The following is a 13,684-nucleotide window of genomic DNA, read 5'->3' on the forward strand; positions in this document are numbered from 1 at the left end:
GCTGGAATCAAGATTGCCAGGAGAAATATCAATAACCTCAGATATGCAGATGACACCACCCTTATGGCAGAAAGCGAAGAGGAACTAAAAGCCTCTTGATGAAAGTGAAAGAGGAGAGTGAAACAGTTGGCTTAAAGCTCAACATTCAGAAAACGAAGATCATGGCATCTGGTCCCATCACTTCATGGGAAATAGATGGGGAAACAGTGGAAACAGTGTCAGAATTTATTTTGGGGGGCTCCAAAATCACTGCAGATGGTGACTGCAGCCATGAAATTAAAAGACGCTTCCTCCTTGGAAGGAAAGTTATGACCAACCTAGATAGCGTGTTCAAAAGCAGAGACATTACTTTGCCGACTAAGGTCTGTCTAGTCAAGGCTATGGTTTTTCCTGTGGTCATGTATGGATGTGAGAGTTGGACTGTGAAGAAAGCTGAGTGCCAAAGAATTGATGCTTTTGAACCGTGGTGTTGGAGAAAACTCTTGAGAGTCCCTTGGACTGCAAGGAGATCCAATCAGTCCATTCTGAAGGAGATCAGCCCTGCGATTTCTTTGGAGGGAATGATGCTAAAACTGAAACTTCAGTACTTTGGTCACCTCATGAGAAGAGTTGACTCATTGGAAAAGACTCTGATGCTGGGAGGGATTGGGGGCAGGAGGAGAAGGGGAAAACAGAGGATGAGATGGCTGGATGTTATCACCGACTCGATGGATGTGAGTCTGAGTGAACTCCGGGAGTTGGTGACGGACAGGGAGGCCTGGCATGCTGCAATTCATGGGGTCGCAAAGAGTCAGACACGATTGAGCAACTGAACTGAACTGAACTGAATAAAGGCTAAGATTGACAGTCTCTGATTTATAATCTAGTTGAATTCCAAGGTCTCCTCAGCAGGGATTAGTCTGCAAAGAGGATGGCCTTACTAGAAACAGGATATTTTAAAGAGTAGCATTTGGGTTTGTTAGCTTGTTGATGACAGAGTAAGAAAAACCAATATGTCATTTAGAGAAATTTTAGAACCAATTTACTTGCTGAGTATATATCAGATACACGCACAGTCAGCTTCACAAACCTCTTTCCCAGGGCATGACTGGATTCCTATATGTAGGAGTTTAAAACTCAGAGAAAGTTTCCTATTGATTTTGATAACAATAGGGAAATGTTCCAGGCTGAATGTCCCATCCTAAATTCATTTGCTGAAGTTCTAAATCCCCAGTTGGTCAGTCGGTGACTGCATTTGGAGAAAGGACCTTTAAAGAGGTAATTAAGTTAAAATGCGGCCATTAAGGTGGGTGCTAATCCAATCTGACTGGTGTCCTCAGGAGAAATGGAAATTTAGACACACACACAGAGGCACCAAGGATGCCTGGGCATTGAGCAAAGACCACATGCAGAAGCGGCAAGCCAAGGAGAGAGACCTCAAAACAAGTCAAGCCTGCTGACACGAGGACTTTGCACTTCTAACCCCAGAACTGGGAAAATAAACTTCTGGTGCCACTCACTCTGCGGTAGTTTGTTAAGGCAGCCCTCGCAAACTAAGGCATGGAGAAATCTTTGCATTCATGGGAGATCAAGCTTTAAGCATGAGGAGTAAGCTGATGAAGTAAAAATGTGACTTTCAGTACAAAGATTGATCCTCCCATCCCTAATCACCAACTTAAATATCAGCCATCAGGTGGCGCTAGTGGTAAGAACCTGCCTGCCAGTGCAGGAGGCGTAAGAGACGCAGGTTCCATCCCTGGGTTGGGAAGATTGCCTCCGGGAGGAGGGCATGGTAACCCACTCCAGGATTCTTGTCTGGAGAATCCCATGGATAGAGAAGCCTGGTGAGCTACAGTCCATAGGGTTGCGTAGAGTCAGACACGACTGAAGCAACTTAGCATTCCCTTCTCATTGAAGGTGACTGGTATAGAAGAATATAGAAGGAAGTTTTGAAGGCAGCAGTAGCAGCAGGCTAAACACCAGTGCTAAATGCCACCAGCATTCGGGGTATGGATCTCAATGTTTTTTCAAATGTACCCCATGTTTCATGCATTATTACATGCAAGCATTCATAAGAAGATAAAAATTCATAAAAGATGCAAATTCAACTAACGTGTATCAGTTGCCCATGTATACTACAGTTCCAAGTGCTTGCCATATACATAAAATTTTTAATTGGAGTGCAGTTGACTGAAAATGTGGTGTTAGTTTCAGGTGTACAGCAAAGTGAATCAGTTATGCTCATATCCACTCTTTTTTAGATTCTTTTCCTATATAGGTCTCTACAGAGTCAGTGAGGCTTTCCATGTATTAACTCATCTCACCCTCACAACAACCCCTGGAGGTAAGTATTGTTATCCTCAATTTACAGATGAAGTCTGTGAAACAGACAGGGGAAGAGACCTATAAAATATGCGTGACCACAGTACCTACTTCAAAGGATGGCCTCAGTTATATATAAAATGTTTCACACAGGTCCTGGAATTTAGTAACATTAAAGGAGTATAAATTATTTTTTATCACGTTGCCTGCCTAATAAAATAAGGTTTGAATTTGGGAGTAAAGAGATATCTTAATACCATTCAGTTGTTCCATGACCATTTACTGAACAATTACTGTGTGTCAGGCATTGTGCTAAACTCTGGATGTAATGACCAGCAAAGAACATCATAAGGTAGTAAGTCATCTTTGAAGAAAAGCAGGAAGGAGAGGCCAAGCTTTCAGTGGTGATTATCTCCATGGAGTGAAATTAAGGAGGAATGTCTTTCAGGTTTTGATTTCATAGAAATCTGGGCTTTGTATGCGGGCTTCCCACATAGCTCAGTTGGTAAAGAATCCGCCTGCAATGCAGGAGACCCTGGTTCAATTCCTGGGTCAGGAAGATCCCCTAGAGAAGGGATAGGCTACCCACTCCAGTATTCTTGGGATTCCCTTGTGGCTCAGCTAGTAAACAATCTGCCTGCAATGCAGGAGACCTGGGTTCAATGTAAACAATCTGCCTGCAATGCAGGAGACCTGGGTTCAATGCTTGGGTTGGGAAGATGCCCTGGGGAAGGGAAAGGCTACCCACTCCAGTATTCTGGCCTGGAGAATTCCATGGACAGCAGAGTTGGACACGACTGAGTGACTTTCACTTTCACATCTGTATGTACTCTGATTTTTTTAAATAAACAAAAATTGATTTTGTAATTTAGAAATCAATCAAGGAGAAAAGCTTTTTTTAGAAAAACGAATGCTTGAGATTGTGATTAGTCAATCTTAATGATTCAAGAAAAACATTTTACAAGTCATCTTTCTGTGAAAGATGAAAATTAAAGGAATTGGCTTCTGTACCTTCTTCACCCCAAGGGTTTACAGTCTGCTTGGGCAGGTAAGATGCAAACAGGACCCAGGTTACCCAAAAAGACAAGGCAGTAAGTAAACATCAGGAGAGCAAGTACAGCAAAAAACTCACTCTCAGAGACAGAGCTTAATTAAGGCAATTTGCTAACCAAAATTACTCTAGAACCAGGCATGGATGAAAAATGTAAAGGACCAGGAAATTTTTCTTAAAAATGTACAGACTCTGCCCTTCAACTGCTTTACAGAAGCCTAAGGGTGTTTGAAAAATGTACAGTTTTGGATGGAAATTAATACAGCTTTAGTGGAAGCTGCTGGGTTACAAATACCAAGACTCCACCAAAGCAAAATGAGGACTTTCTGTAGTGAGTAATCCACCCTTGATCACCTGAATGTTGAAACAAATTCAGTTCCATCCAGAGTTAAATGAGCAGTTAGAAAAAATGAAGTTACGGTTCCACTAACTCAGAAAGTGTGGAAATGTTGGCTCAAAGGTCCTGCTCCTGGCTCAGAACTGACTTCTCATGCAGCCACTGTCATAATTCTGGGATGAGTCAAAGCACTCCCGTGGGGTCCACTCACAGTAGCTGGCCTTGGTGAATTTCTAGCAAATCTCCTCCCGTGAGGTCAGATTTGCTATCCCCACTTTCTCACCCCCTCACTGCTCCCCCCTTGAAATCTGCCCTTTACCTCACCCCTCTTGATCATTAGCAATGGCCTCCTGGTCATTTTTGGGTCCCTAACGCCTAGCAGAGTGCCTGGCAGAGAGTCTGGAAATGTTGGCTGAGATGAATTACCAGTGACTCAACTCGGTGGCTTTTTCTCTATGTTCTGTTCCATTTGGCCTCGCTGGGGCGTGACCCTGATATTGACCTGGCCTAGAAATTCTCTTTCGCATCCTAGTGCATGACTTCTGGTTCTCCTGCCCATCTCTCCTCAACTCCTCCATCCCCACCTTAGGCGGTTTCTTCGCAGATATCCTCCCTGCCCCCATGTCCCCCGCCTGCTCCCTGCATGTTGTGACTGAGCCCAAGGCTCAGGCTTCACTGTCTCCTAACTCTATACTTCATGGCATCCAGGAAACAATGATGGTGATCACATGTGTTGTAATAACAATAACAGCAACAGTTGCCCAAGTGTATTAGGAACTGTACTCGATATCTAATTTAATCCCACCAAATCTGTGATGTAGGTATTACTACTCTGTGTTACAGATGAAAAAAACCAAGGCTCGGAAATAAAAGACAGATGACTAGCAAGTAGCAGAACTAGGATTTGAGCCCAGGTCTTACTGTGTTGAAGGTCCAGACACTTTCAAAACAAACACAGACGTGAACGCTGGAAATGGAAATTCAGAAGGAACCGGCTGCGCTGCCTCCTGCCTGCTCCACTCGTCCCACCCTCCCCTCCTGGCGTTGGTGCGGCCTCTGTTCCCTCTCCTCGTGTCCCTGCAGGTGTCCCATCTCAGCTTGAAACCCACCGGATCCTTATTATCTTCTCTAAGAAATCTGTTCCCAGGACTCACCTGGTGGTTCAGGGGTTAGAAATCTGCCCTCCAATACTGGGGTTCAGGTTTGATCCCCGGATGGAGAACCAAGATCTCATATTTCGCGGGGCAACTGCTGAGTCTGTGTGCCACAACTAGAGGGTCCATCAATAAAGAGCCCGCATGCAGCAACTCAGACCTGACACAGCCGGAAATGAAAACATTAAAAAACAAAATCTGTTTCCATCACTCTCACCATCACTCTCAGAATCATGGCAGCTCAAACCTGGGATTCGATCGTGACTTTTCCTCCTCCTCTTTATTCATCATGCCTTCTTTCATTCCTGCACCTCCTTTCATTTCTCAACCCCTTCCTTTTCTCTGCATTTCTACAGTCACTACTCAAACCTGGCCCTGGTCACCCTCCATCAGAGGACTATCATAGTCTCCTAATCGGTCTTTCCAGCCCTCTTTCTTCTTCCTGGAATCCATCCTGTCCTGCACCATGAGACCAAGTTTTCTAAAATGAGGCATTGCCTTTATCCGTCCCAATCAGAAACCCTTTAGTGTCTTTTTATCAGAGATGAAGTTCAGACTCTTCAGCCTGGTGTTCAAAGCCTTGAATATTCTGGTTCCAGAATATTCTGGTTGATGTCTTCAACTCCATCTCCTGCTTTGCACCTACAGGAATTCTCTGCTTCAACAGAGCTAGCCGTTTCAGCTGTTTGAGTCAGGCTGGCCTTAACTAGGGTGACCTTATAATCTCTCATTTAGAATGGAATCCCCTTCAAAGTGAGAGAGAGTGCTATCGAGAACTGAGCCAACCGCCATAAACTGGGATCCCTCTGGATGAACTGGGATTAATGTCCTGCAGTCTTATCGTTCTCTGCCCATCCACATCCAGACCACCTAGAGCAGGGGCTAAAGGAAGGCTCCCAGGGTCCCTAGCAGCCTCTGCTTCTCCTCTGAATTCCCTGCTGTAATGATACCTGGCCATGCCATCTTTAACAAGTCCCTTCATACTGGTGTCTTCAGGTTATAGCCTTCAACCTGGCATTCTTGCGGTGACAGTCTTTCTCATCTACTAGATCTCTGTCTGCCACCCTCCCACACCCCCACCCCGGCCCGACACACAGGTGGTCTCAGTCCTCAAGCCTCGAGAGCACGGCCTCCTCTACATGATCGCTGCCCTTCATGTCTCCCGTCGCCTTGGACATCTATCCAATCGCTACCCGTCCTTCCTCACCCAGATCTTCCCCACGCTGGCCATGAGGATTCCCTCCTCTCTGACCTCCTGGAGCCTCTATTAATATCTCCATCATTTGCTCTGTACTCAGCACAGCCTCACGGAGCAGCACTTGACACTTTGGCATTGTGTTCAGTCTCCCTAACCAAAGTAACTGGCAACAGAGGTCCACGGCCACTCAATCATTGCACACTCAGCTTCCAATGGGTCAAATATTTGGTTGACGAGGAAGAGGATAACATCTGATGGATGAGGCTGGAGTCACGTATAGTCTCTCCCATTCTCCTCTTCTTCGGTTTGACCCCGGCTCCAAGGAGGGTGGACATTCTTACATGCTGACGGCGGCAGCGAGAGCAAAGCACGTTCTAGCAAACACGGCCCATGACAGCTTCCAGGCAACCACAGCTTCCCCTCTCATGCTTGACACTCTTCAGTAAATGTCAAACTCCAGAAGTCTCAGCAAAAGCCTTAGAGACTCAAAGGCTCTCCACTACAGGGACCCTTAGACAATTATTTGGCAACATCCAGAGAACTGGGCTTCTCACTGCCTTCCAGTTTCTCAAGGGCCACGGCAGGTCCCCTGCCCCAGCCCTGGCTCCAACTGCCCCTGACCCTTGTCATGCACACAAGCTCTGGGCCTGCCCTGCTCCTTCCCTCACCCTAAGTTCCCAGACGCCCTGGCCTTGTTTCCTGAAGCTCATCCCCTGGCCTTACTTCCAATGGTGGAATCTCCTTCTGACCCAACAGCACCCAAAGTTTCTACCCATTTAACAACCGGTAAGGGTTGCGAAGGGGCTTCCCCGGTGGGTCAGAGGTTAAAGCGTCTGCCTGGAATGCGGGAGACCTGGGTTCGATCCCTGGGTCGGGAAGATCCCCTGGAGAAGGAAGTGGCAACCCACTCCAGTACTCTTGCCTGGAGAATCCCATGGAGGGAGGAGCCTGGTAGGCTACTAGTCCATGGGGTGGCAAAGAGTCGGACACGACTGAGCGACTTCACTTCAAGGGTTGCAAAGAGTTGACTCACTGGGAAAGACTCTGATGTTGGGAGGGACTAGGGGCAGGAGGAGAAGGGGACGACCAAGGATGAGATGGCTGGATGGCATCACTGACTCGATGGACGCGAGTCTGAGTGAACTCCAAGGGTTGGTGCTGGACAGGGAGGCCTGGCGTGCTGCGATTCATGGGGTTGCAAAGAGTCAGACACGACTGAGCGACTGAACTGAACTGAAGGGAAAAATCGGGCTTCCCTGATGGCTCAGTGGGTAAAGAATCCGCCTGCCATGCAGGAGACCTGGGCTCAATCCCTGGGTCGGGAAGATCCCCTGGAGGACAAAAGGGCACCCCACCCCAGTATTCTTTCCTGGAGAATCCCATGGACAGAAGAGTGTGGTGGGCTACAGTCCATGGGGTTGCCAAGAGTCAGACATGACTAAGTGACTAGGCACACAGGGGAAAAGTATGTGAAACAAGATAGAGCATATGACCTCATTTTGTTAAGCATTAACCAAATGTCTAGAAGTAGATATTTCTGTGGGTCTAGGCACCCCACTTTGGTACTCTTGCCTGGAAAATCCCATGGACGGAGGAGCCAGGTGGGCTACAGTCCATGGGGTCGCAAAGAGTCAGACACGACTGAGTGACTTCACTTTCATTTTTCACTTTCATGCATTGGAGAAGGAAATGGCAACCCACTCCAGTGTTCTTGCCTGGAGAATCCCAGGGATGGGGGAACCTGGTGGGCTGCTGTCTGTGGGTTCGCACAGAGTCGGACACGACTGAAGCAACTTAGCAGCAGCAGCAGCAGCAGAAAATACGACAAGCTATAATAGTGATTTTCTCGTCTAACTTTCTCAATGAAAATAGGTACTTGCATAATAAAAATTATTGTAGTGAAAAAAAAAAGGGCTGGTGTTTCCAGATTGACTTCTTGTTTTGCCATTGTTAATGGATGTGGTACCCTGCTACCTATCATGGTCACCACAGACAGAATAAGGGGGAAAAAACAACTCTAAGGCTTAGGAGACCAATTCCACTGTAGACTTCTGATGCAGCTGGTTTTCCATCTCCATCAGTGTGTAAAAGCAAGCGAACAAACCCATTTTATTCTCATCATCACCTGCAAAGACTAGGCCACCACCTTTACTTTTTTTTTCCACCTATACTTTTGTTTTGTTGCTTTTTCCTTCCACATTCCCAGCTAAGAATCACAGTTTGCTGGAAAGTGTAAGTTCCATGTGCAAAAACAAATCATCACTTACTGTTTGTGGGAAGCAAGACAGAACAGGTCCTCTGAAACCAATGGAACAGGGAACAAGAAATGGAGGATTTAGACTTGGAAAAGGAAGGCTCCAGTTCTGATGCCAATCAAGTCCTTTTCCTTCCTTTCCTTATGGATTGTCTGCCTCATAAGTACCCTGGCTCAGCTTATTGAACACCTACTATGCCAGGCACTGTTTGCTGGTGGAAAGACTAATGAGTCTGTGCGGGTTTAAAGGGCTTTGCAGACAGGCTGGGAGGTGCCACATGCATATTAGGGATTCACTGGTCTGCCCTACAGGTGCCGAGGAAAACCATTACCTGTCACTGAAGAAATGAGATGCCACCCCCCTTCTCACAGCCCCTGAAATGTGGAGTCGCCTGAGTGGGAAGCCACTCAGCTGACTGCAAGTGGTGCCTGTGGTTCCAAGTATTGCCCTTGAGACTTCCTAGCTGCGGCCAGTGTTGGAGGCTGCTGTTTGTTTTTTGGTCTTCCTGTAGCTCAAATGGTAAAGAATCTGCCTGCAATGCAGGAGACCCGGGTTTGATCCCTGGGTCAGGAAGATCCTCTGGAGAAAGGCATGGCAATCCACAAGAGTGGTTGTTTTTTTTTTTTTTTCACAAGAGTGTTCTTGCCTGGAGAATCCCATGGACAGAGGAGCCTGGTGGGCTACAGTCCGTGGGATCGCAAAGAGTCGGACATGACTGAGCGACTAACGCTACTACTACCCACAGCTGGCCTCTCACAGCTGGCGGTCCCTGGGACCGTCTCTGAACTGCAGATCCACGCTTAGAAGGAAGGCTGCCCACCTCTTTGAGGTGCCACTCAGCAACGCCACCCATCACCACCTAACCTCGCGTATAACACCTGAACTCTACTGAAGGCAGACCAGCCCAGACACCCGCTCCAAACTGAATGCAAATCCACCCAGTCCTTGCCAAGGGAAGCAGTAATGGATTGATCTATTAACCTAGATTATCATAAATATGCCTTTTGCTGAGGACCCAGACTGGGAAAATGCTAAGCTCAGCCACAAACGAAGTCTTTAAAATTCAAATGGTGACTAACAACTAGGACAGAGAACTGGGAGCACTTGGTTGAAACTCAAAGGAGAGCAACTGGCTGCGTGGCCTCCCCTCTCTCTTCCCTCCTGGTGTTTCCCCATCAGGCAAGGCTGGACGGGACACTCACGCTCACACCGTTTTCCGTCCACGGCCAGGGCGTAGCCACTGTAGCACTGGCAGACGAAGGAGCCCAGCAGGTTCACGCAGAGCTGCTCACAGCCGTGGTCGTCCGCTGCACACAGATCCTGGACTGGGGCAAAGCGGCACCATTAGAACTTGGCTCAGAAGGAGGTGACTCTTGGCACAGGGCTGTCAATGAGCAACTCTACAGCGCTTGGCAAAATAACTCTTGACTGAAAGTGATATAAGAAATTTTGGAACATTTTGGAAATTTTGGAAAACGAAAAAAAAAAAAGAAAAGAAAATTCAACTGTAATCTCCCCACCTGCAGTCCTACCATCCAGAGACCACCTCTGTTAATAGCTGGGTGAGTTTCTATGTATGTAAGGGCCTCCCAGGTAGTGCAGTGGTAAAGAATCCACCTGCCAAGGCAGCGGACGCAAAAGACAGGGGTTCGATCCCTGGCTTGGGAAAATCCCCTGGAGCAGGAAATGGAGTAGGAACCACTCCAGTATTCTTGCCTGGAAAATCCCATGGCTAGAGTAGAGGAGCCTGGCGGGCGATAGTCCATGGGGTCACAGAGAGACAGATGTGAGTGAGCACACACAGCCACTTATGTATACATAAAAGCACATTTTTCAAAGCTGGAATTTTTCTTCTCTATTAAATGCATTAGAAATTTTTAAATTAACATCAATATGTATTTTTCTCATGTCAAGGAGAATGATGGATGGTTCTTGAGGATTGAAGTTATCATGAGCAGGCCTTTGTGCTTGTCCGAATCAAGTACCATTCGTATTCTCTGAGAACCTAAAGGCTTTGTAATCAGTCTCACCAATGCACCCACCTATGTACACAGTCTCAACAAGATCATTTGGTGCTGTCTTTGACATTTTGCAGAAGCTGGGAGAGAGCACGGTGAAAAGACCTGCTACTCCACCAAAAACACAGCAGGTCTGGAAGAGTCCCTTATTTCCAAGTCTGCCTTGGTCTCTTTGGACATACTTTCCCTCATTCCATTTCTCTATCAGAAGGATGTTTGAAAATCCTCTTTGTGTTCCATTTATGCATCCCAGTAATAAAGAAGGAAAATGGGAAGCCAGAAGAATTTGGGTAGAGATAACAAAGATAGGGAGAAATCAATATATGGTCTGAAGTGAAGAGAAGAGAAAGTCATGCCGTCACATCCGACTCTTTGTGACCCCGTAGGATTGTAGCCCAACAGGCTCCTCTATGGTGATTAACAATGCTATTCCAGTCAAATATTTATTATGTGTCCACAAGGTGCTGAGCTCTGGCTCTTTATTCAAATGCAATGTAAGAATACATTCACAGTAGTGCACAGAACTAAGAATATATCAGAGGATGAAAAGTTTAAAGGCATTTTTAATCCTTCATCGACTCAGTGTCCCCTTTGAAGAAATTGGCTGACGTTATGACATTATTTCTCATGACTTGGTTTCATAACTAGCTCTTTCAGTGACTTTACCATTAAACTTGGAGAAAATCAGAGAGCATTAAAGGGATTGAATACATTAAAAATTTTTTCTTCCTCTGGTTAAAAGTTATCACTGTGACAGCTATGGTAAAAACTTAATTCACTAGAAAGTTTGATTAATCCCTGAATCCAGTGACTACACTTTACTGTAACCTCCTAGGTCTTTGAGTTTTATAGTTTATTATACTTTTTGATAAATGTAGAATATCAAATGATAAAAAGATAAAAGCTGACATATTTAGCACCTCTATCAAATGCATTAATTTTTTAAAAAATAGAAGCTACATCATAAGATTAAAAAATATTTAGGTCTAAAATTCCATAAAGAAGGATTCTGGTTTTAAAATGCTAAAAGAATTATTTTCACTCCTAAATCAATGAAGTAGATGAAAAAATTACAGATGCAAATTCCTTTCTTTACCTATCTTATTTCTATCTTATATTTCCAATTGGGAACTCCAATTGATATTTCCCATGGATCCAGATATAGGGAAAATAACAATAATCAGAAGAAACTTCAGCTCATGCAAAAATCATAGTGAATAATTGAAGAATGACAAAATTTACAGTTAGTTACAAGCCTAAGCCAGAGATACAAGAAAAATCGGAACCATCAAATACTTTTCATTTATTGAATCAACAAAGCACCTACTCTGTCCCAGGCACTGGGGATGTAGTGTGAACCAACAAAGGGGCTCCTGCCATCATGCAGCTTGTAGTCTAAGAGTTAGGAAGGTGAAGTTCTAAGAAGAGCATTTCTGATAAAACACAGAAGTGGAATTTATCCAAAGAAAACAAAAACACTAATTCAAAAAGATATATGCACCCCTATGTTCATTGCAACATTATTTACAATAGCCAAGATATGGCAGCAACCTAAGTGCCCATCAACAGATGAATGGATAAAGACGTGCTACATAGAGTCAATGAAATGTTACTCAGTCATAGAAAAGAATGAAATTTTGCCATTTATAACAACATGGATGAACCCTGAGGGTATTAGGCCAAGTGAAATAAATCAGACAAAGACAAATACTGCATGATCTCATTCATATGTGGAATCTATAAAACAAATGAAGTAACATAACAAAACAGAAACAGATTCATGGATACAGAGAACCAACTGGTGGTTGCCAGAAGGTACAGATTGGGGATATGGATCAGTGAAGGGGATTAAGAGGTACACATTTCCAGCTGTAAAATAAATAAACCACTGGGATATAATGTACACATAGGAAATATAATAGGCAATATTATAACAACTTAATATGGTGACAAATCGTAACTGGATTTATTGTGGTGATTGTTTCATAATATATGCAGTGGAAATGTAAAATACTGAGTCACTATATTGCATACCTGAAACTAAACTAGTATATATATGTGTGTGTGTGTGTGTGTGTGTGTGTGTGTATGTATGTATAGGCTTCCCTTGTGGCTCAGCAATAAAGAATCTGCTTGCAATGCAGGAGACTGCCTGGATTGCAGGAGACACCGGTTCAATCCCTGGGTCAGGAAGATCCCTTGGAGAAGGAATTGGAAACCTATTCCAGTATTCTTGCCTGGGAAATCCCATGGACAGAGGAGCCTGGTGGACTACAATCCATGGGGTCACAAGAGTCAGATGCAACTTAGTGACTAAACCACCGCCTCCACCATATATGTGTGTGAGTGTTTCTGACTGAAAGAACAGTGGATGCAAAAGGCATTCATGTGGAAAAAACTAGCCCTGTTTGAGGATTGGGAGAGCCAGAGTAGCTATCAGATGCACCCTAAATAACTAAAATACAAAACAGAACATGCTAGAAATCCACAAGAGAGGTGCTGCTGATACAACGGGAGTTCAGAACGGGGATGGATTACGGCCAGCCCAAGCTGGATCAATCAGAAGAGGCTGGCAGGCAAGCAAGAGACACGGAGGCCAGCAAGAGACGCGGAGAAAAGGAAGAGGATCCACCTGGAGCTGAGGGGACAGTAAACGTGCAGAAGTGGAGGAAAAAGCAGGACAGATAGGGGAGCTGACCCCCGTTCCGGGAATTCCAAGGGAAGCAGCAGGAGGGGGCGTCGGAAGGACAACTGACACCGACGGCAGAGGGCCTGGGAGCAGGCTGCCTGGTCTCAACCCTGCTCATCGGGGGACGTCTCAGAAAGGGAGATGGGCCGTTTCCCTGACTTGTGCTGTGAGAGTAACTTTGGCGACATCACAGTCTATTTTAGCTCTGGGAGATGGAAAGGATTTAGTGTACGGATAAATGAAAGCCACCTCTTTGGGAACAAAGTGGTAGCTCTCTGACTTCCATGCCAAAGTAGCTTTGGTTTGCGCGTGTGCGGACGGGAAAATCAACTTCTTGACACGAGGACCTTCCACTGTCCGTCAGAGCTGTTGGCCACACCCACTGGCTGTCAGCGCGTGTCTGTGCACCTCTGACTTTTCCCTCCTGGCGTGTGTGCGTGCGTGCGTGCTCAGTCATGCAGTTGTGTCCGACTCTTTGTGACCCCATGGACTGAAGCCCGCCAGGTTCCTCTGTCCATGGAATTTTCCAGGCAAGAATATTGGAGTGGGATGCTACTTCCTACCCCAGGGGATCTTCCCGACACGGGGTGGGAACCCACGGCTTCTGCATCGGCAGGTGGATTCTTCATCACTGAACCACCTGGGAAGCCCTTCCTGGCATGTATCACCATGTTAATGCCA

At 45.7% G+C, this 13,684-nt stretch overlaps 1 protein-coding gene across 2 annotated transcripts in view; it reads right to left on the minus strand.

The window, feature by feature from the left end:
- The window catches only part of MATN2 (matrilin 2), a 166,542-nt gene that overhangs the window by 66,271 nt on the left and 86,587 nt on the right, over positions 1–13,684 (minus strand). For both annotated transcript variants that reach the window (XM_027973190.2, XM_027973189.2), the window contains exon 5: positions 9,499–9,621. In XM_027973190.2, coding sequence (XP_027828991.1) covers positions 9,499–9,621 — 123 coding nt within the window. The remainder of the gene's footprint in view (positions 1–9,498; positions 9,622–13,684) is intronic.

This window comes from Ovis aries, chromosome 9 (assembly GCF_016772045.2).
Source record: "Ovis aries strain OAR_USU_Benz2616 breed Rambouillet chromosome 9, ARS-UI_Ramb_v3.0, whole genome shotgun sequence".
NCBI lineage: Eukaryota > Metazoa > Chordata > Mammalia > Artiodactyla > Bovidae > Ovis > Ovis aries.